This window comes from Python bivittatus, unplaced genomic scaffold, assembly GCF_059951505.1.
Source record: "Python bivittatus isolate LINGU-HERP-01145 unplaced genomic scaffold, Pbiv_v1 ctg000840_np1212, whole genome shotgun sequence".
Classification (NCBI taxonomy): domain Eukaryota; kingdom Metazoa; phylum Chordata; class Lepidosauria; order Squamata; family Pythonidae; genus Python; species Python bivittatus.
In genome coordinates this window covers 19,194,380-19,219,096 of record NW_028277113.1, presented here as the reverse complement: position 1 = coordinate 19,219,096, position 24,717 = coordinate 19,194,380, and the positions used below count along the sequence as shown (strand labels likewise).

General features: G+C 39.1%; 1 protein-coding gene across 2 annotated transcripts in view; it reads left to right on the top strand.

Moving 5' to 3' along the window:
• Window positions 1–1,123: 1,123 nt before the first annotated feature.
• The window catches only part of MBOAT1 (membrane bound glycerophospholipid O-acyltransferase 1), a 41,048-nt gene continuing 17,454 nt past the window's right edge, over window positions 1,124–24,717 (top strand). The window contains exons 1-5 of one of the 2 annotated variants that reach the window (XM_025169998.2): window positions 1,124–1,395; window positions 14,349–14,494; window positions 14,826–14,903; window positions 17,451–17,546; window positions 24,182–24,237. In XM_025169998.2, coding sequence (XP_025025766.1) covers window positions 1,306–1,395; window positions 14,349–14,494; window positions 14,826–14,903; window positions 17,451–17,546; window positions 24,182–24,237 — 466 coding nt within the window. In that variant the 5' untranslated portion in view covers window positions 1,124–1,305. The remainder of the gene's footprint in view (window positions 1,396–14,348; window positions 14,495–14,825; window positions 14,904–17,450; window positions 17,547–24,181; window positions 24,238–24,717) is intronic. The other variant, XM_007433427.4, reaches the window with a different exon arrangement.

The following is a 24,717-nucleotide window of genomic DNA, read 5'->3' as shown; positions in this document are numbered from 1 at the left end:
TGGATAGCATTTCCTTTCTGAAGTGTGTGTGTGTGCTTTTGAGCCAGTTTTTTTACTCCTGCTGAGTCCCTGGACTACCCTCTGCAGTTTTCTTGGCAAGGGTTTTCAGAAATGGTTTGCCATTGCCTCCTTCCTACAGCTGAGGGAGAGTGACTGGCCCAAAGTCATTCAGCTGGCTTTGTGCCTAAGGGCAGGACTAGGTCTCCCGGTTTCTAGCTTGATGCCTAAAACCACTGCACCATACTGGCTCTCGTAAAATACTTAGTGGGACACCAAATTCAAAGAAATGCCAAGCACCAGACTTTCAAAATTCCAGATGATAACTAGAGGACGTCGGAGAGTGTTCGTTTTCCGTATCCCCCTGCTTCGTCCGGCGGCCTTCCAGATATCTGCAGGCCAGATATGGTAGTCCTACACACAGCCTTTCCACAGAACTTTGAAATTAGCGTCTAAACCAGTGTTTCTCAACCTTAGCAACTTTAAGATGTGTGGACTTCAACTCCCAGAATTCCCCAGCCAGGCTGGCTGGGGAATTCTGGGAGTTGAAGTCCACACGTCTTAAAGTTGCTAAGGTTGAGAAACACTGGTCTAAACTAAAGAAAGAAACGCCGGAATTCCAGCATGTCTAAATGCCACGAGACCCCAGCCGGGGAAAAGAACGAAGGGCGTTTGGTCGCAAGAGGACATCCTCTGGGCCACCGCGACGCGTGTGCGCGGAAACCTAGGACTCGGCTGGACCGCTCCAGGCCTCAATCTGTTCTCAGAGGCCACGGTTCTGTGTATGTGCATACCTCCCCACGACCCGTTTTTGAATACGCGTGGTGAATGCTCGCGAAAAAACGCGAGCGCCCAAATGCTCCAGCCCTGCTGGCTCTGCGCGATGGGGCTCTAAATGCCTGCCAGAAAGTGAAGCTTGCTCGAAAGCAAAGTCGAGAAAGAGGGCCTTCCCCAGGCAATTCTAGCCGCCGGCGCGCAGACCGACAAACGACACCGCTACAGAGCACATTCCTCCTTCCTCGGGCGTTTGCTCACTCGAGAATCTGGACGGCGGCCCGGACCCCACCCGCTTTCAAGGCGCTGGCTTCCCTTTTCGGCTGAAAGCCACTGGGACTCTCTCTCTCTCTCTCTCTCTCTCTTTCTTTTTGCGCTGAATGGGGAAAAGCAAGGCGGGAGCTTCAGTCAACCAATCAGAGGGCGGCGAGGGGCAGCGCGGTTGCGCTGGGCTGTGTAACTATCGGCTGAGCTAGTGCTGGGTTGGGTCCCGTAGGGGCGAGAAGGGTAAGTTACGCCCGGCCGGAATGCAGTATGACCGAAGCAGCCAGAATTCCCCGTAGGACTACGGGTTCCACCTTCTTGCATCCGCTTAGCGACCAGTTTGGCATCCCCCTCGACCAGGTGAGGTAACTCGTCTCGCCTTCACTTTGCAATGAATGGTCAAGGGCGTGCGAGGGGGCAGCAGAAAGCGACATTTCGGTGATTGCCGGCACGAGGTAATAGCTGTTGGTCATCTGCGTCGCTCTCCCTTCTGCTAGAAAGGGAGAGTAGCGCTCAGTGGCCACAGGTTTTAGGGTAAGGCAATGTTTCTCTCGACTCTGTATGTTTCTTTCCCGGCTCTTGGTGGGAGGCACCTGGCAGGAGGTTGGGGTCGTCGCTTTTTTTGGGATCGGTTGTGGCAAAAAAAAAAAAAAATAATCCACATATGTTTACTCAGAAGTAAGTCCTGACTTGCAATCTTAAGCCTGCAGGGTGGGTTAAAGATGGGCTCCCATTTGCAAAGGTTGAAACCTAGTAATAGGATAGGATGTGATTTAATTTGAGTCTAAGAACTACTCGGTGGACAGAAGGGGAAACAGTGAATGAGGAAACATTGGGTTCCCGAATGAAGTGCAGGAAATAGTGACAAAAGGGGGGAGGGAGATGTTGTGTTGGCACAGCACCCTGCTGAAGATATATATTTTTTCTTTATTAATCACATATCCAACCTCTTTATCCACAATCTGCCTTGATTTTGCATTGTAAAAGAATACGGCAATGTTAAAAAAACAAAAAAACTGGCAGTGCTGTAAATATAAATTCTTTTTTCCTTCTTCGTGGCAAAACCATCCATACTCAGACAGGTCTCTGCTGCTCTGAGGTGAAGATAGGCAAAACTCAGGGGAAAGAGGGACTTCATTAAAAGTCTTGTTACTTTTAATGAAGTCCCCTGATAAGAGTGCATAGGTTTATTCATATAAAATATTTTTATCCTGTCTTTCCAGACTGAAGTGTAAATTACTATATGCAAATATATATCTGTATTGCTTTGGGCAGGTGGGAATCTTATCAGTTCCACTGAGTATTATGAGGCTTGCTTCAAAATAGTTGTGCATGGGACTGCAGTTGACTTTTGATTATAAAGTGCCAAGGCTTTGCTTCAATTGCATTTGTTTTGCTACAAAGACACTTAACGTATTGTATTTAATATCCTTTCTAAAGCTCTTAGTTTCAATTCTGTACTTACCGAAAGTCATGATTTACAGTGTCACAGTGTCACTGTGTTATATGAGTGCCAGCAGAGGGAATTTTTGATATCTTTAGGCTCTGTTCATATGTTACACTAATCCAAAAATCTTGGTTAATATGTTGGCTGCCATTTACATCGTGGTACGTGGTGTACTTTAACCAAGCTTTGTGACTTATTGTGTCATCCAGTGTCAGCCATACTAGGTAGACCACACCAGGAAATCAACTCCACCAGAAGGTTAAGACTTCTTTTATTGATATTGGCTATAATAACAGAATCTTGCAAGTCTGATTGTGTTGTGCCCCCTCCTCCTCCTCCTCCTTATAATTCAGTGAATTAAGGAGGCTGAGTCGCTTCTGAATGTTATCTCACTGTTCTGGACTTAAAAAATGCTTTAGCCCCCATAGCATAGGCAACAGCTTCTGCATAGCTCCATCAAGGTCATTTTCCTTACTGTCCACACCCAAATCTGAAATAGCCACTGGGGTTTTGTTGTTGTTGTTTTTGCAAAATTGGACTTTGTAATCAGACTTTAGTAGGCTATGAAGTTTTCTTTGTACAAAACCGATATGTTAGCCATCTCAGGTACAGACAGGACAGTAGGCCTCAATCTTGCTTAAATTCAGTGCATGATGAGGTTGAGTAAATAACAGTGTGCTCCCAAGTTTTTTGGCTTAGTATATTGTATGACTACTTCTTACAATGGAGAAGTTGTGACCTTGATTATACTCCTACTAGGTGCTTAGTTTTAAAAAGCTACTCAAGATACATACCTGCAGTTTTGTCATAATGCGCACTCACAATATACCATATCATGGTCTGGCCTAGGGTTTTGACACTTGTCAAGCTTATTATGCAATTGTTTGTGTGACAATGACATTACAACAGTTTTTAAGATCTTGAGAAACAAGCTTTTAGTTTGGTTACAAGTATTTAACTGAATAGCTTTACTATGTGCTTACAAGTTTTTAATTTATCAAACCTACCAAGATTTTGGATGTCTTCATGATCAAATTGTCTCAGATTGTTATGCTAATTTTTTGGCAACTCTTGGAATAATGCTTAATCTCAAACTATTAGATCAAAGCTACTGTTTTGCTCAACAGCAGCATTTAATCTGATTTGTTTTATGTGTTGTTCTGCTATAAATTTCTGGGGGAGATGGGCAGCATATACATTTAATAAATAAACAATTAAAATAAAAATAAACGCATATTCGGAGTTGGAACATTTTTTTTTTTTTTTTTTTGGCTATTTGATCCAAAAGTCCCTGACTCCTATGAGAGAAGTGCATTTGCAGGAAATAAATTTCTTCAGAGAAATGCATTTGATTGTATACTACATTGTAGCTGTCTTGTACAGACTGATAAATTTGGGAGGAGAATGAGATAGTTGTAAAATGAGATGTGATGGAATTCTGTTCAATATTTTTGTTTCAAGTCTCGTCGGAAGACTGCATTTATCCTAGCAGCCTCAAGGGAGGCTGGCCATCTGATGTTAGATTTTTTTTTCTCTCTCAGGCACCTGTTGACCTTTTTGCTTTCCCTCCCCAATGAGGAAGTGTGTTTGCATTCCCTCAGCTATGAGGAAGTCTGTGCTGTATTGACAGTAAAAAGTGGGCTTGGCTCCACATTGTACTGAGAGATAAACCAGACAGAAGTGTAGATTGTTGTAGGAGTCTAAAACATCATAAACAAGGACGATCTAGGACTGACAAAACTGACTTTAATCTTATAGAGATCTTTTTTTAAAAAAGTAGAATTTAATACATATCCATTATGCTGTTTTCAAAATAAAAGAAGTATTTTGTGAAGTATGGAAAAGAAGTAAGCAGTAAGCAAAATAAATTAAAGAAATAAAAGGGAGGAAGGCTAACTAAATCTAGTTTGTACCAATTCCATTCATTATACTTCTCTAAACCTTTTTATCACAGCATATTGTTTAGACCCCATCTATACACTGATTCAAACATTAAATGTATGCCCTACCAATGTATTTTAAATTGGTAAACAGGTCATAGGATATCTTCAAACTCATCAGTATTGAGTGGACATGTGTATTACTTGAAAAGAAAAAGAAATGTAGTAGATCAGCCCAAAGTCCACCTTGACTACTGTTTCTTTTAAATAGGATTTGATTCCAAGGTATGCTTTTCTTTTTAATATAGAGATTTATCTACCCACACATTTTATTTGTATAGCCCATATATTACATGTGGTGTGCAGTGGTGGGTTGGGGCATTATTCTGATGCAAAGATCTCAGACTGTATGGATATGTATTAAGACTCTCCTCAGTCTTTCCTCAATTTCAGTACAGATGAGGTGAGGATGTGGATGAGGATGATGATTAGATTTTTATCCTAATATATATAAAAAAAAAAAAAACTCAAGGCAGAGAACATATCTAAACCACCTGCCTCCTATTTTCCCCTCAACAACAACCCTGTGAGGTGGGTTAAGCTGAGAGAGAGTGACTGGCCCAAAGTCACCCAGCTGGCTTACTTGAGAAAGAAGGCTAAATCTTACCATATCTCCTCCTGCTCGACCTGATTTTTCTGAAAGGTCCTGCTTCTGTCAGAGCCAACAAGCATAGAGTCCTTTAAGACAAAAATAGCTGGATTTTTTTACAGGAGGCCCCCATGGTTATTGACTTTGCAGCAGTGGGGTTTGTAAGAAAACTGGAGTGTCTGCAGCTTAAACACATAGGAGAGCTTGTGGGACCTGTGAAAATCTTTACCAAAGGTTTAGAGGGAGGCACGTTTAAAAAGATTTAAAAGTAGGGGCATAGTGTAGAAAAACTGTAGAGACTCCTTAGGTCAGTGTTGTCCAAACTTGGCCACTTTAAGATGAGTGGACTTCAACTCCCAGAATTCCCCAGCCAGCTGGCTGGGGAATTCTGGGAGTTGAAGTCCACTCATCTTAAAGTGGCCAAGTTTGGACAACACTGCCTTAGGTTAAACTTGATTTCTGGTGATCGTATGACCATGTCCATTGTCTTGGCAACAGTGCAGAAGTATTATTTATTTATTTACTTGCTTAAACATTTGTATAGTTGTCCATCTTAAAACCATACTTTGGGCTGCTTACAAGCAATAGAAACAATATATACAACCATAAAAATAAAAAGACAATAAAACCAAAACCAGAAAAACCTAGTGCCACAACCACACTTCCCTGATGTAACCCACAACATTTTCATCCTGCTCCAACCTCTCCCGTCCCAGTGCTTTGGAGAACAGCCAGGTCTGAAGTGCTTTCGGGAAGGTTAAAAGGGTGGGGTGTTCCATAAGGCAGGGGCTCCAATGGAAAAGGCACACTTCCAAGGCACAAGATGGCACTGCTTAAGGGAAGGGACCTGGAACATGCCTACCCTGTCCACTCTGGTGCGACAGGCAGATACATTCAGGGAGAGGTGGTCTTGCAGGTAATCTGGTCTCGTCCCATGTAGGGCTTTAAAGGTGATAATCAGTACCTTAAATTGCACCTGGAAGGAAACTGGGAGCCAGTGCAACTCATGCAACGGGTGTAATATGGGCAAACCTAGGGGTGCCCTCACTGCATGCCCCACTGCATTCTGGACCAGTTGTAATTTCCAGGTCTTCAAGGGCAACCTCATGTGGACCATACTGCAGTTATTTGAACAGGAAGTGACCAAGACATGAGTGACCATGAGCAAGGCTTCCTGGAAAGAGTGCAATTGGCACACAAGGTGAATCTGTGCAAAGGCCCCTTTAGCTACAGCTGCCACCTGCTCTTCAAGCAGTAGCCATGATTCTAGGAAGACCCCCAAATTGTGCATCAGCTCCATCTGGGGGAGAGCCGTCCTGTCCAGAGTCAAAGATGGAATATCACCAGACCCTGGCAGGCCAAAAACCCAAAGCCACTCTGTCTTGCCATGGATCTTCTCCATCTAAACCCTTGCAACCTCTAGGCTCTCGGTCAGCAATGCTACAGCATCACCTGCTTAGCCATGGGTAGAGATGTATAACTGGTAGCCCTTCAAGGTAGACCAGACTAGGAAACCAAAGCTATGAATGTGAATACTGCAGTACTTTTATTATAAGGTTACAGTAACAGAATCTTGCAAGACTGAATGTGCCTCCCCCCTCCTTCCCTGTATCTACAAGAGAACTAGGGAGGGTCAAACCTGAGATGCTTTCTCAAATTACTGGTAGTCCTTGACTTATGACCATTCATTCAGCGACCATTCAAAGTTACGGCGGTGTTAAATGAAGGGACGTACGGCCAGTCCCCAAAGTTTTGGCTGTTGCAGCGCCCCCGCAATCACGTGATCAAATTTCAGGTGCTTGGCAGCCTGCCCAAACCTACAACTGCAGGGGCTCTTCACCTATCTCCCCCTCATCTATGCCCTTTTGGCCTACTGCTGACCTGCACTCCACCACCCCAGCTGACTTTCACCATCTTCTTGCTCCCACTCCTGACCAAGTATGCGTGACCTGGCCCTTCACGAGGCAGCTACTGATCGCATGAGGCCTTCTTCCCAAGGTTGTGCCTGGCAGTTTCCTCGCAAGACCTGGGGAAAGTAGCCTCATGTGGCCAGCAGCAGCCTCATGAAAGGCCAGTGCGGGCACACGGCGGGAGCAAGAAGATGGCAAAGGTCAGCTGGGGAGGCAGAGCACAGGATGACAGGGGCCTCAGAGTGCAGGATGGTGAGGGCAACTGTGGCTGGGACTGAGCTGGGATGATTGCGGCTTTGCACTGTGCTGCTGGGCCAGACTGGGCTGGGCTTTGTGCTGCAAAGGACTTTTGCTTGCTGCCACACGAGGCAGGGTGCAGGGCAGCCGAAAGAGCAGAGGTGGGGGGGAGATAGGTGGATGGAGGGAGTCTGAGGTGGTTCTTTATCTTACTGAGATTCAGGGAGGGGCCAAGCTTGGAATGGCTTGGATTGGGGTGGGTCCTCAGCTAACAACCAGTGGAATTCACTTAATGATGGCAATGGGGAGTGCCGGAATTGCCGTTTTTAAGTGATGCAGTCATGTGACATCGTGCTTTATAACAGCATCACTTAGCAATGGAAATTCCGGTCTCCACTGTGGTCATAAGTTGAGGACTACTTGTACATTTCTGCCTTGGACTCAGGTTTTTTTGTCTGACTATTGTCTTGGTTGTGGCTCTTCCTCAAGGTTACTGTTACAGCCCATAACATTGGGTTTGATCAGCATACTGAAGATACCATACCCTATGCCAGTGAATGACCCCATCCAGCAGTTTCATGTAGACTTTAAAGGAGAGGAGAGAGACCAGAGCCATGAGGCACCTTGCATTGCAGAGGCCTAGGGCTTGATCTCTATCCCACACCACCAACTGAAACCAGTAGCAGAGAAAGGAGAACCACTGAAAAACAGTGCCTCCCACTCCCAGCCCCTAAAGCTAGTTCAGAAAGGTACCATGGTTGATGGTATCAAAAGCCTCTGAGAGATCTAGGAGGGGCAGGATGGTTACACCACCCCTGTGGCAAGCCCTCCAGAGGTTAGCTGCAAGTGCAACTAGCGTCATCTTAGTACTGTCCCCTAGCCTGAACCCAGACTGAAAAGAATCTAGATAATCCGCTTTATCCAGGGCCCTCTGTAGCTGAATACCAACCACCCTCTCAACAACCTTCCCTAAAAAGGAGTGTTGGAGACTGGATAAAAGTTGTCTAAAACTCTTGCGTCCAAGGATAGCATCTTGAGAAGGGGGCACACCACCACCTCCTTCAAGGCAGGTGGTACCAGCCCCTCCCACAGAGAGGCATTAACCACCACTTGGACACAACCACATGTCACCTCCCAGGAGGCATTGACCAACCATGGGCCCAGAACACAGGTGGCTGAACTCACAGCCATGAAGAACCTATCCACTTCCTCAGGACCAACCAGCTTGAACTCCTCTCAGATAACAGGGCTCAGACGTGTCTCAGTCACTTCCAAACGATCTGCCCAGCCAGAGTCTAACTCTGAGTGGTTGAGTGACTTTGTCTAAGAGAACATTCCTCACAGCAGCCCTGTAAGAGTTCCCCTGGTTCCTCTTTACTCAGGAGGGACCTGGTTACCTGAAACAGGGCTACTGGGTGGCTATCTGCACACACAATAAGGGTGGAGAAGTACACTTTGCCACCCTTATCATCTAATTTATTAGCTAATCTAAAACAAATTTCACATTACTTGGAAGAGAGGGAAGGGAAGGGAAGGGAAGGGAAGGGAAGGAAGGAAGGAAGGAAGGAAGGAAGGAAGGAAGGAAGGAAGGAAGGAAGGAAGGAAGGAAGGAAGGAAGGAAGGAAGGAAGGAGAAGGCTTGGAAACTGTGAGAGGGAAAGTTAAAAAGGTTTATCCATTTGTCTCTTTAAAAATCAGATCCTTGCAGTATTCACAAATTTATTGAAGATATTTGTAAAATGGGGGCGAAGGGGGTAATCATTGCCATATTTTATACTGGGAAAAATGTTAAAACCCTTATCAATAATCAGTGTTGCCTGTGATTAATGTTTGCTGGTTTAGATAACTGATAATTATAAGAATTTTGGACATAGGCCAAAGTATATGGCAGTTTTAAATTTTTTAAAGTTTATTTCATGTGGATTTCCCTTTGCATGTCAGATTTTAAAATAAGTAGATGGAGTTGGAAGGGATTTTTATTCATTTCTATGAGACACACTCCAACTAATTTCCACTTTTTTCCCCTTGGCTTATTAGAAGTAAACTCTTTGCAGTTAGCCATCTCTGTAGCATGATTGTTGTACAGAGATTTTCACAGCTTCTGAAGGTCAAGTATTTGGGCATGTACCACAGTTTGTCATAATTGGGTGTTTCCAGACTTCATTGAAGGAAGGAATATGTTGTACTCTGCAAGGACTTGGCAATTCCCCCCTTTCTTTGAAGAAGGCAATGGCACTATCTAGTTCAACACTTTTACCGTGAACAAAATGCAAACACATTTGTGTGTAAAGTTATATATAAAATGGTTTGCCGGAAGGTATTGCATCCTCACTTGCTGAAAAGAAATGCATTTTTCCAGATGCTGATAACATTTTTTTTCTCAGGTCTTCATTGTGAAATAATCTTATGTCAAGACTGTATCATCTCTAACAGAAGGAAAATTTCATTAAACTTATTTTGATAAATAAATGTTAAAGCTCAGTAATTACTGCAAACGTGATTCTTGCAAGGAATTTCAGCCCTGTGTACAGTAGTGTCCTTTTTTCCTTGTCTGAGTCCCAGATGTTGATGAATGTGTATTGTTACATAGAATCTCATAGTAGTTAATGTGTGTCTTTAATAATTCTGGGCATTTATTAAGGACAGTGAAAATTCTTTTAAATGGTAATTCAGCATTATTTGCATTATATTTGTTATTAAATCTAGAAACAAGCACTTGTGAACTTGCCAGAGATGGGTTGACAGTTTATCAATCAACCACTTCCTATAGCATGTACAATTATTTCACTGTAGCAGAAATAGTCACTAAATGCTATTTTTTTTCTTCCTAGAGTTTTCCCGCAGGTGCAGGGTCTGCTTTTTTCGGATCAACTGAATGTTGATCCATTAGTTGCAACAGGACTTGACTGACCGGCTTGTTGCCTGAGGCTGATGTCATGGTCTGAGAGAGAGTGACTGGCCCAAAGTCACCCAGCCGACTTTCATGCCTAAGGCAGGACTAGAACTCAGAGTTTTCTGGTTTCTAGCTTGATACCTTAACCGCTAGACCAAACTGCCTCTCAAAACCACTAAATACTATGTTGGCAATATTTCCCTCTTCTTCCCTTTCTCTGATTCTTTGATTTAGAGATGGCAATATTGCAGATGTTGCTGAATCCTAATTTCCATCAGCCTTAGCCGGTATGGCAAGTAGTGAGAAATGATGGGATTTGCCATCCATCAGCAGCTGTAGGATCACATATTGCTGCTGCTTTAAATAGAAATCATTTTTGCTTTAAGTAGAAGTTTCAACTACAAGTAATCCTTGCTTAATGACCATTCATTCAGTAACTGAAGTTATGGCAGTGCTGAACGAATGGTACTTATGCCTGGTCCCCAAAATTACAGCTGTTGCAGCGCCCCACAGTCACGTGATCAAAACTCTGATGCTTGGAAGCCCACCCACACTTACGACCACAGGGCACTTCAACTCCCCCCACCCACCTATCTCCCCCCATCTCTGACCTTTTGGCTGCCCTGCACAGTGACACTCTTCGGCAGCAGTGGCAGGGCTGGGGCTGAAGTAGAGGCCTGGTGCCTTCAGCAGTCTCAGCTGGCCGCCACCACCCTCAGGCCTCTACTTCAGCCCCAGCACCACCACTGCTGCCAAGGAGTGCTGCTGTGCAGGTGCCTGGAAGGGTAGAGATGTGGCGGGGGGGAGGTAGGCAGATGGGGGAAGTTGAAGAGGAGGCAGTCTCTTACCTTACCAAGGCTCAGGTCTGGGAGGGACCAAGCCAGGAACGGCCTGGATCGGGGTAGGTCCTAGCCTAATGACCAGTGGTATTCGGTTAATGATGGCAACAGGGACTGCAGGGGTTGCCATCGCTAAGCGATGCGGTCATGTGGTGTCACACTTTGTGACCGCATTGTTTAGCGATGGAAATTCTGGTCCCAATTACCATCGTAACTCAAGGATAACCTGTAATATGAATTCTTCTACTTCACTCAATGTCTTTTCCCCATGCTGATGAGATGGTGTGTGCTAGAAGTCAGATAATGTAAGCTGCATAGAGTCATGTGATTAGGGGGCATACAAATATTTGTAAATAAATAAATCAATACAAAAAGCATTTAAGCCCAGCACTTGATCCAAGACTCTTATTTTCAAAATCTTGAGGAAAGTATTTGAGATAACGCCTTGCCTTTTCAAGATTGTAGTATGTTATAAATCAGATTATTAGATATTATTCTATATCAAAGCATTAATTGTATTCAGATTTACTGGCATTATATAGGCCCAAGTCATTTTGAGAAGTAAGTGTCATAATTTTAGAGTGTAAATTATATCATTTCTAATGTTTTTCCCCCTTACATTGAAAATAATGCATTCAGATGTGATAGTTATGCTATGTAGATGAAGTAATAAGTTTCTGCATGGTCTAGATTTAATGTTAAATTTAAGAATGGAATCAATTTTATATTGATACCTGTGGATATGTATGGATTTGGGGGGGGGGTTGGTAAATTAGCCTCTTCTCCCTCTTTTATGTCATATTTAGTTTATCTTAATCACCATAGTATAGGGTTTTTTTTTTCTTTTACTGTATAACTTTCCAAGGAACTGAGAATAGCAGGCTCCAGAAAGTGCTGAATCTCTTACTATAAGTTATACTTCTGAATTATAAATGGTTTTCTCTAAAATTACATATACAGTTGTTTTGTTGGTTATGAAAATCATTGCATCAAACTAAATGTCCTTCCAATTTTTAATTAGCTGAAAACAAAGGATTACAAGATTCATGTTAGTGGATCAGAATTAGCACAGAATAATTTTATTTCCACCCAATTCTAAATATGTGTTTTCATAACTTCATGAAACACTTAAAAAACAGTTACATTTCTCCCATGACACATTTTTTTGGATGGAATGTTTATGCTCTTTCCTGATGTATTTTTCTGTTGCATGATAATGGGTAAATCTTCAGCTGGGCTAATAAAAGTATTACCTTAAAATAGATTTTGGATTTTTTTCCCACAACACACCATCTGATTTTGATGTAGTATTATTTTAATGGCATATACAATTATTTTTTAGTACTTGTTGCCAGAACAAAACTTAGAACTGGTGAGTTATTTCCTTGTTAATATTGATGTTAACTGATAAACTGAGATATAATATAAATTAAGTATTCACATTTTATGAATAAGTATGTTCATAAATATATGCATAAGAACAAATATTTAACATAAATTAAATAAAATTGTTCTAAAGATTAGTTTTCTAGTTATACAGCAAACAATGCTTGCAATAAAAATCTGGGCTGCTTACAGCAACGGTAACCACACATTTTCTTTCCTTGGTCAATTATGTTCCCATTAATTATTCTTTGTGCTTAGACCAACAATTCCACTTAGAGAAGCTGGCAAGCTGTGTGGCAGCCTTCACAAAACTGAAACTTACTTGAATTATTTTAAAACAAGGTGGGGAAAGCATGCCAAGCATGTCTTCTTGATTTCTTGCCAACTCTTTTACTAAGAGTGGCCTCAAAATTCCTTAGTTTATCACAGTATAAATAGTTGTCATGCGTGGGATTGGAGTGAATCTACATGAGTTTTTACCTACATATCCCAGGAAGTTTGTATGGACCAAGTAATCTCTATAACTGATGGCAATTAACCAGTCTCCCCATAATCTAAGGTAGCCATCTCCATGCACACCAGGAACTCTCCCCATATGTTTGTGCCCCCAGGGGAGGTTGATTTAAGGATCAGAAGTAGAGTTTCCTTGTTTAGAACAGAATAATCAGGAATGTCTTAGTAATATTGAGACATAGAGAAAATTTCATCTGGATCAAAGCCACCTTTTCTTCAACCACTAAATAGAATAGTATAACATCTCTGACCTTGGTGTAAAAGATTCTTCAAATCTACTCTTAATTTGAAAAAGATTAATTGAAATACTTTCCCTTTTCATGTATGTGCTGACTTATGGACTTCATAATCAGCCCAGTCTTCTCCTTACAGGTGACTAGTAATTACTCCTTCATCTGCTTCACAGTAGGTAGTCTATGAAGAGAAGATGTTCCAGTTGTAAAGTTTAAATCATAGAAGCTTTATAGAGTATTTAAAATAGGAAAAGAGTAGAATTTACTGATAAAATCAGTGTTGCAGTACAAAACAGTCAGATCACATACATGAAATGAAATGAAATGTCTATTAATAAATACATGTTTTAATACTATTGTGAGGTTATGATTTTCCATTTCAGAATAACATACATTCTACAAAAGAATTTATTCATCTGATTGCTTTGCCTTCATCAGGCAACTGCTTGTAACTTTCTAAAATAAGGCTCTGTCACATTATATGTGCAATAGTAAAAAATTATGTTTTTAGCAAAGTTTTGTGCTATATATGGTTTGAAATGCCTATCCTATTCAAATTAGAGCCAGTTGAAGTATATATAGCCTTTTGAATTCTCAGAACTTTTCATCAAGCAAGATATTGCAAAAACAGAGGAAGAGTAAGAAGTAATGAAATAAAAAAAGGGGGGGGGGCACAGTTTAAGCCATGATGCCTTGTTATATCTTTCCAGGGAAGAGTTCTGCAGAACAGAACAGCTTGTGTATATGTTTGTTGGTGATGACTATTTTAGCACATGAAAATCTCATGGGAAATTGCCCAAGTGGAATATGAATGTTTGTATTCCAGTCTTTAATCCTGCAAATTGTGATCCTGTAGTAGTAGGCCACAGTGTGCTTCTATTAATTTACTTTGAATAAATCTTTGGAATTAATTTGGCTAATTTTCTTGTTTGCCTTCAAATTCAAAGAAATGCTTTCAGAAAGCAACATTCCTTTCTAAAGAACTTGTAAACCCCACTGAACTCAGTGGATGTATGTCTAAATAAATATATGCAGAACTGCACTGTGAATCTGGATTTAATCCAAGGTCTGGATTTTTAAGATCAAATCTAGGCTTCTTTTGCTTGAAATAAACAGCAAAGGCAATTTACTCATTTATTGTATTACCAAGCTTTAAATAGAGGTAAACAAATTGCTCAGAACTCTTCCCCCCACTTCTTTCAAGCTGACTGATTATTGTGATGAGAAACTTACTACAACATCTCCAGGGTTTTATGACAATTTTTTTTTCTTGCTAGTGATAACAATAATTTCAGAGAGATTCCAATCTATTTTCATATTTCTTTAGGTCAATTTTGTTGCTTGTCAGCTTTTTGCACTCTTGGCTGCATTTTGGTTTCGCTTGTACTTGAGGCCTAGTCAGGCCAGCTCTGGTGTTCGTCATGCATTTGCAACAATTTTGGGAATATATTTTGCTGTCTTCTGCTTTGGTTGGTGAGTCATTTTTGTCTAACTTTCTATTCAATGTTACGAATTTAGTAGTTTGTATTCTGGGAGTTGTAAAGCATTTACTGGGCAACTATAACATTATGAAACAAAACTTAAAAGTTCTTTTATCAGCAGGTAGATTCTTTCAAGAAAGATGCATGTATTCACTCTGTCGTTTAAGAGCAAACTTTTTTTTAAAAAAAAGTAAACACTGATTTGAAGAGTTTTTCATAATTGGACTCTTTCTATATAATTTTTAGTTAATTCAGAAAAGTGTTGTCTTCTGTTACCTATCACTGACCTTGGAAAATTGAACTTCTTTTTCTTCTTTTCCAAGGTACTCCATCCATATTTTTATTTTAGTGATGATAAGCTATGGCATCATGAACATGGCCAGTATTCCCAACGTTCATAGGTGAGGTTGTATATCTACTGTAAGTGTTAAAAACTGTAATATTTTAAAATGTTATTGTTTCTTTCCCTTCTTTTAATTATCATGTCCTTGCCTTCTTTTGTGGCATCTCATATTTCAGCCGTTGTAAGGCAGTGGAGAGTAGTGATTAAAGGGACCTATTTTAAAGAGCAAGGAAGATGGCCTTGATGGAGATATGCAAGATCCATTGCCAGGATAATGGGCGATGAAATATATTTTAAGACTACAACAGACAGAAAATATTCTGAAATGGCTCAGACATATACCTCCCTAATTCACTGAGCCATAAGGAGGCGGAGGAAGAGGTACGGCACAATCAGACTTGCAAGATTGATGTCAGCCCAACTAGGTAGACCAAACCAAGACATCAGTTCCACAGGAAAGCTAAAACTAAGTTTACTGCAATTGGCTACAGATTAATAACAGAATCTTGCTTATCTCCATCAAGGTCATCTTCCTTACTCTATACCTATACATTTCAGAGCCCTGTTGCTCAACCATGGGATAAGCAGGCAAATCACTGTCTTTCAGCATAATGGATTTTATAAGATTGTTGTAAAGCAAGAGTAGGCAACCAGTACTATGCAGCTCCCAGGCCTGATCTTTGAAGTCACCAGAGATTTATGCAAAATGATGACACTGTTGTTCACCATTTGGAGTTTGTTTCAATGGCACTAGAAGTGTTTAAAACTTGAAAAGGACCTTTTTTTTCTTAGAACACTTCTAGTATGGTTGGAAAAGTCTAAATGTTTGCATATCCCTATCCACTATGCATAATTATTTCACCCACTGTGGCCCTCCAAAAACATTAAATGTAGTCTAATGTCATCAAAAGGTTGTCCACCCTTGTTTTAAAGTTTTTAAAGTGTGCTGGCTCTTCTTTTTACATGCCTTACTAGTCCAGCTTAGATACAATATTTTCTGAGTGGAACTGCCCTTGAAAAAACTTGAAATATTTGTATTAATAGAAAATGCTGATACAAGGTTACTCAGTTTAACCAACTGTAGGGAGCTGCAACTTGAATTACAACTCACACAGCAACCCTGTAATTAGCAAGACAAGTGATAAGAGATGCTGGAAATTGTACTTCAGAAACGCCTGTAGTGCCACAGATTATCTACTTTTATTCTATACTACTTTATTGGGTGCCAATTAATAATCTATCACAATGCTGTATGTTCATTCAAGAAGAAGCAAGAAGGTACATATCACCACCAATGCATTTGCACCTACCATATTTTCTGCCCCCCTGATTTTACTTTTATTTAAGATTATTTTAATAAAGAAAAATAAATAGGGTGTGTGTGTGTGTGTGTGTGTGTAGCGCTAGTCTCTAGCAACATCTTTATTTTCAAGACTGCTCTGGACCCTATGAAGGATTTCTTAGTAAATATAAGTATCTGTGGCGAGCCCTATGGGGCTAGATGGAGTAGTGAGAAAAACTCCCCAGTTCCCTTCTGACAAATAGGCTTTAAGACTTGCCATGCCAAGTCATTTTGTGAGAGTGTCTCTGGCATGCTTGCCAGCCCCCACTTTGCCCTGTGCTAGTTTTTCTGAAAGTAAAAGACTTCAGGATAGCCTTCTCCAGCTTGGTGTCTGGTATCTTGAACTATAAGTCTTAGAATTCCAGTCTGTATTTCTGCATCTGAATTCTCACCATTACTGCATAAATACCCAGGGCACACAGGACAATTTTATATCTCCCTGCTGCTTTCAGATACCAGCCCTGCTACAACATATAATGTTGCCAGGTTCTGCACAGCAGCAATTAAAATTGTCAGATAGGTGCCATGAACTAGACTTAATGAGCATCTAGTTTGTCATACTAGAGTGCTCTATAATTTGATATAGTCTGCCATATACTAACCTTTATGCTCCCCCACAGCCATCTAATGCTCCTACCTCCCCTTTATAGATTCTTTTAGATTTTTGTTTCTTACATATACTTTGTTTTATATCTTTTAGCTTTTCAGAACCTTTTGTTTATAAACTCCAATGTATCTTTGATGCTTTTTAATTAACTATACCCTACCCTCCATATGCTGGTCTATAACCTTAATAAAAATTGGAATTGATCTGATTCTGCATCTGAAGAATGTGGTTTGGGAAGACTGAAGGAAATGCTTTTGCCGGGGGGGGGGGATTTATTTATTTATTTATTTATGACAAATAAAAGTCTAGCTTTGCCCCTTCTCTGACAGCTTTTTTATGTGAACAATATGTAGCCATATTTACTCTGCTCCCATCCCAACTACCAAGAGGGAGGGAGGAAGGACAGTTGTCTGCAGTATGCCACGGTATGGAGAACTGAAATGTCAGGAAAAGATTTTAGCTATAGTTTAGAGACCCACATGTTATGAAATTATGAACATTGGCTGGCTAACTTTTTGATAATGGATCAGACAGAGGCAGGCAAGCCTAAGCAAAATAAATAGCTGGATTGGGAGCCAGGTTTTACTGTCCTTACAGCTGTTTTGATTGTAGTGTTTTGGCTAAGTGTTTCATGCTATCAATGCATATGATTCTAGGTATTCTTTTTTGGTAGCTATGGGATACCTCACGCTGTGCCATATTAGCCGAATATTCATATTCCAGTATGGTATTCTCACTACAGATTTCTCAGGGTAAGTAGTAATAATACATGTTTTCACGCTATAATAAATAGAAATCAGAGGAATTCAATGTCATTTGACATTATGATTTATTTCATTGGATTTTTTAATATGTCAAAGTGCACATTCAAGTTGATGGGACTAGATGAATTTTAAACTGTTGATGACGGAAATAACATTCTAAGCTTTTAACGTGTATTTACATTTCAAATGAATCATGTCTGTCAGTAGGGCCAGAAGTGGGAAGATGAACATTGGAACTATGTGTCTCAAAAATTAGAAATGTATTTACATAATGTGTCAAATTTATTTCAACTATTGGTCTATTGCAGGAATAAATACTGTGCTGCTTTGTTCTTGTTTTCTTACTGCAACTCTTTTCTTGAAGTGTATTTAGTCCATTTTTAAACCTATGAGATTTAATTGTGCTCACCTGGGTATAGTAGAAATAGTAACCTCTTGTTGAAATGGTGTTTTAAGCATAGCATGATTACTTATACATGGTAACTAACCATGGCCAGTCTGAATGTATTCAAACATATTTTTTTAAATATAGTTTCATTCAGTAATTTTTCTACTTGCTTAGAGATTAAAATATTCAGATGATCTTGCATTTAAAAACTCATTTTGTAATTTTGTAATTTTTATAGTTTTATAATTTTATAATTATAATTTTATAATTTTTATAATTTTGTAATGTCTTACTCTTTTATACAAGAGGATAATCTTGGTAAGTTTTTCTCTCTTTTTTTCCAGTTTTAACAACTGCTTATAATTCAAACACTGGGAAGAGGTCAGTCAAGAGATCTTTGTTTAATATTTAGCCAGTTGGAGCACTTCATCCTTTTCCATTGTTTCAGAAATACAAAGTCATGCTTAACAGCAGAAATGCTGCAACTTTAATAGTTGTATAGTAAAAATGGCATTTCAGTACGCATCTTTATCAGAACTGTCAAAAGGATTACAGCCCCATTGTCTTTTGTATCTAGCCATTTCAGTGGCTTCAGTTGCAAATTTATGGTAAACATATCCTAATCGAGAGTTGTGGGAAATAGACTTTCTACAGCAGTGTTTCTCAACCTTGGCAATTTTAAGACATGTGGACTTCAACTCCCAGAATTCCCCAACCAGGAATTCTGGGAGTTGAAGTCCACATGTCTTAAAGTTGCCAAGGTTGAGAAACCCTGTTCTGCAGGGGGCCAGGAGATCTGAGTACATTTTGGATAGTATTTTTGGAGATGCTGTTGCCAGTGATTCTTCAGGTATTCTGAGATGACAGATCCTTTAATTCAATAGCAGCATATGTGAACACAATTTGAAAATACTGGGCTGGGAAAAGTGCCCTTAAATCAACCAAGATAATAAGACTGACAAATCATAAAACAACAAATGTTGGAAATGCTACAACAAAGAAGGAAGATTTTGCCACATGTGGTAATCACACAAAGAAAATTCAATAGCATTGAAAGGAAATGCATCAAACATTCATAATTTTTTAAACATAAAATTTGAACTGAAACTACAAATATCTTTTATTGGGAATAATTCCAGAAAACATAATTGAAAAGTATCACAATTTACTCAGATATATCGGAGGGAAGAAATGGCAGAGTCAAGATGGCTCCACAAACAGCAGAGCTAACGACCACGGTGGAATGAAGAGCTGGCAAGTAGACCGGCTCCTTGATAATTCCTCTCCAGACAAGGAGAGGACTTGAGATTGCTCACAAGTACTCCAGACAGCTGCTCCTCAAAAGGAGACCACTATCTTGCAGGTTTAGGGCTCTGGGAGATGAGGGAATAGCCATCTTGCTCAAAATGTGGTTGGCACCTTTGAAAGGAACACTAAGTTCGCATACTTCCTTTTCCAATCAGTTTTGGAAATAACTTATTAACTGCTTTTCAGCTATTAGGAACCTTTGGATCAACAAGTTTTATAGCATTGGTTGAGTTTCCTTCAATCCTTAGTGAAAGAAGTTTGATTTACAGGTTTAAGAACTTTAAAAAAATTGGAGGGAATATTCAGCAAAAGAGTGTTTAAAACTTTGATTTTAGAAAGTTACAAATGAACTAAGGGTCCAGATAAATTTGAAATAAGATTTTGGAATTAATTATAAAGAATCCTTCCCTTAGGAAAATGCTTTTGTTTTGAATTTAAAAATAGGACACTAGAGGGAATTAAAGGTTATAATTAAAGGAGAAAAACACTCAAACTTGACTTACAATTACAGAATGAAGCAAAATATTTTAACATTGGACATATTGAAGGATGTTTTTGAACAATGGACCCAGAAGTTAATTTTAAGAGTGTCTCCCTCTATAGATAGACTTTGTCTAAAAGATGTTATAGAAGAGGAACAAGTTCTACCTGACAAGATCAAGACTGAGCTGAAAGTGGATTTGAAAATGACAGGCTACAAAAATGACATGGAAAAAGATGTTACATTGGACATACATAAGACACCGGCTAATGTCTTAATAATTAAAAGGGATATACAAACAACAAACCAAGAGAGTGACATGGATAATTTTCCTATATTAGATTTACATTTACAAAAGAGGCTTGTTAAAGCTTTGAAGACTCTCATGAGAAGGGACAAAGAAAAAAATGAAAAGAAATCAAGTTCTACAACATTGTTTGTCTCAAATAACTTTATTAGATGTTAAGATAAGAACAATAACAACTAACAAAAACTAATATTAAAGATAAAGAATGAGAAAGGAAAGAAAATGAAAAAGAAGAGAAAGTCAAAAGTGCAAAAAGAAAAAGTACAAAAAATAACGCCTTCCAACTTTCCTCACAACAGATATAAGTATCAATTTACACTAAGCTCTTACTCTAAGTTTACAACATAACTTTTATTTTTTCTATCGTTCACTATTATTTCTAGTTGTCAAATCAATATATCATCATTTCATTTTTTTTCTGTTTCTTGCAAAAAGTCCAAAAAAGGCTTCCAACTGGCATTAAAATTACTCAGTGTCTTTTCTCTAATCAAAGCTGTCAGTTTTGCCATCTCAGCCAACTCCATCAACTTCACCATCCATTCGTCCATTGTAGGTAATGTCAAGTCTTTCTACTTTTGTGCATAGAAAAGCCTTGCTGCTGTTACGATATATAGAAACAGTTCCATGAGGTTTTTCCAGCTGTTTGTCAATTAATCCCAAAAGAAAAGTATCTGGCTTCGATTGTATATTAATCTTTAAAATCTCCTGAATTAAAGTATGCATTTGATTCCAAAATTTTTTAGCTTCTTTACAAGTCCACCAAACATGATAGAAAGTCCCCTCTTTCTCACATTTCCAACATAAATTTGATGTACTTTTATACATTTTAGATAATTTTTCTGGTGACAAGTACCAATGACACATCATTTTATAAAAATTCTCTTTAAGATTGTAAGACAATGTAAATTTCAGTCCTTTCATCCACATATTCTCCCACTGTTCCATTGGTATAGTATACCCAAAACTTTAGCCCATTTTATCATACATTCTTTAACTTGTTCATCTTCTGTTTCTAATTTCAATAAAAATTTATACATCGTAGCAATAACATATTCATCATTAGTACATAAGTCTACTTCAAATTCAGTCTTACCATGTTCAAAACCAAAAGTCCTTTTATCTTCTTTAAATCTTTCTTGTAATTGTACATATGAAAATCATTGACATATATAACCTTCTGATGTCAAAACCTCTCTTGTTTTTATTCTGAAGTCCCCTTGAGAAAATTCTAGTACATCACCATAAGTTAACCATTTATGCTTAATTATCATTTCCCTTCTATAAAAAGCTTCTTGTAGTGAAAACCATAAAGGAATCTTTGGGGATAACCCAGCTTTATATCTGTTCCATATTCTCAATATGGCACATCTAATAAACTGATTTTTAAAATCTACATTAACCTTAACTTTATCAAACCATAAATAGCCGTGCCACCCAAATCTCAAATCATGCCCTTGTAGTTCTAATAACCTCCTGTTTCTCAGAGTTACCCAATCTTTCATCCAAACTAAACAACAAGCTGCAAAGTACAATGTCAAATTGGGTAAACCTAAACCACCTCTTTCTTTAGCATCTTTAACACTTTGTACTTCATGGTTTTTTACCTTGCCACACAAATTAAGATATATCTTTATGCCATTGTTTAAATGGAGCATCAGTTGTCACAACAGGTATTGTTTGAAACAAGAATAACATTCTAGGTAAAACATTCATCTTAATCACAGAAATTCTTCCCAACAATAACAATTTTTCCCATCTTAACATCTTAATTAATTGTTCCCATCTTAACATATATTTTTTAATTTCATTCCATGTCTTAACGTAATTATTTTGGAACAATATACAATTCATATCTGTCAGATTAACACCCAAATATTTAACCTTTTTCTCTGTGTTGAAACCTGTTTTGTTCATCAACTCTTCTAGGTTCTATGACATTATTTGAATGGACTAAAGATTGTTAGAAGTAAAAGGAAGGAATATAAAGTTGGTTTATTTGATCAAGGTTAAAATGGATATGTTGTTATCTTTGGTAACCCTTAATAGACTTTTGCTGACACCAGGACTGAAATGACAATGCTTTATAGATTTGTTTATAGATAAGAAATGGGTTGGGCCAGCCTCAAGCCCCAGCAGCACTGGCCAACCACAAGCCCCAGTGCTGTGGCAAGCCCCACGCCACAGCAAGCCCCACATTACTTCAAGCCCTGCACTCCCTAGCATGCGCTTACAGCACCTGCTGCCCAGCCCACTGCTCTCACCTGCCAGCCTTGACTGGGACTCCTGCCTTTTCCCAGGCTAAGATGATGGTCACCTGGGGATGGCGGTGGGGTGGCAGCAGGGAGGCAATTGTAAATGTGGGCAGGCCCAATTTTTTTTCACATGACTGCAGGGGGACTGCAATGGCTGGAACTTCAAGGACTGGTCATAAGTCCATTTTTTCACACTGTTGTAATTTTGAATAGTCTCTGAATGAACGGACATAACTCAAGGACTACCTGTACTGGCAAACTTGTAACCATTGAAATATGACAAGACTGAAAACTAACAGTACCCTAATTTTAATTTATCTTGAAGAGCTATACATGTATGTATGATGGGTAGTCTCCTAAAAATAATTGCAGTTTTAATTCCATATTTTATAGTTTTGCATCAAACCTCAGTTGCTCAGTTTGAATTGGAATTATTTAGTATTTATTACTCTGTTACTAATTTTGTGAAACTCACTGCTACTAACAGTGGAATAAGTACAGCAAATGAAAATGATCGTCCCACTCACAGTGTTGGCTGCTGTTAGGGTAGCCTTTTGTTTAATGTATGTGTAATAGTTTCATTCTCAAAGCAAGTTCATAGATGAAAAATTAAAGTTAAGAATTACTGAGATAGTGAATTGTCTAAATTAAGCTAATATCTTGGATGTAGTTTGGATTCTGGTGTTTCAGCCTAATGCTGAAAGCATAGATTGGGTCCATTACAATGTTTCTCTGCAAAGCAAGCTACTTGTTAATTATACATGCATGCACATTTGGGAAGATACAATGTCATTTGAACTATGTGTACCTGGAGATCAACTTGTAATGAATTTGCTACAAAATTGGCTTGACTTGTAAGCTGTGTGTTTGAACACAGAAGTAATTGATCAAGAGGATATGCTGACAAGGGAATGTAATCAACCCATTACGGAACAGCTGTCTCAGATGCGTGGCCTTGTATTCTTGCCACTGCTATTGAATGTTATTGTTCAGAACAAATTTCCTAAAGCAAGAAAGATCCATAAACATGCATTAAAATATAACCATTTAAAAGTTTTATAAAGTATTAAAATGCAACCAACAAAGCAATAAGATATTGTTTTGTACTTTGCCCTCCTTGCCATGCAGCAAATGCCTGCACTGTATGCAGCCTGTAATCGCTAAACAGTCCTCAGGGTAGCCTTGTAAGGTTTCAATTTCAGTAAGTGAATCCTGATGTATAAAGTCCCGTTGCTATTGCCTGACATTGAACCATCACTGCAATTGTTGGTATGTTTGTTTGGAAGTAAAACTAATGTCCACAAAACGATTGCCTTCTAATGAGGATTGCAGCCTGTGGAATTTCAAACGCACATGAAGTATCAGTTCTGAACAGGGAAGATGCAAGTTCACTTTTTCAGACACATGTGAAGCCTAGTATGTGATATCGCCTAACGTGGATTATTGTCATGGTGAAAATAGCTCTGTACAGCTGAGTTCCTACAACCTGTTAAACCATAGAGTTGGGTCAATTTTGGTTTAGGTCACTGGGCTAATCCATCTGTTGTGGTTTGTTAACCATGATTTATGATTGTTATATGAATGCAACCCATTGTGGTTTAATCAATCCATGCTTAAGCAAACTATGTCTTACTGTGCTGTATGAGCACAGTCTACATACATACTGACTGCCACAGGCAGACATTCTGGTAATTTCTGGATACTCTGAACTTTACTAATTCCTATAATCCCTTGTCCCTGCCATTTTATCTGGGGCTGATGGGAACTGGTACAAAAATATTTGATTTGCAGCTTGTTTCAAACCATTACTTGCATTAAGGTGGAAAATATAAACACGTTGAAGCATGCAAAATGTGATACCTGCTATCTTTCTGCATTGTATTACAGTCCATTGATGATTGTAACCCAAAAGATCACAACTCTTGCATTCCAGATTCATGATGGTAAGAAAAATTACATTTCTATTTTCCATTCCATCTTGTGCATAATTCTCTAAATAGACATTGGCAGCCTTTGGGGAAAAAGTAGACAGTATGCATTGCATCTGCCAAGATTTTAAGTCATCTTGTTATAATTAAGGTTTGGTAATAATAATAAAGCCTGAAGTATATAAGCAATTTTACTTTCTTAACCCTTATTTGCTCTACTGTTTTTATTATAATTAGAATAGAACTGAAACATAATAAATATTCTGCTATATAAATCATGCCTGAAATTACGTCCTTAGTTGTTTTGATGGACTGAGTCAAATTTATAGAAGGATTAAAAAATAAGAATGAGGTATGGTGGCTAATGTCTTAGACTAGGACTCAGGAGATCCAGGTTCTAGTCCATCCTCAGCCATGGAAGCTCTCAGAATGACTGGCCCACACTCTGTAACTCCTGGAGGAAAAGATATAAATTATCAAACAGACAAACAAACA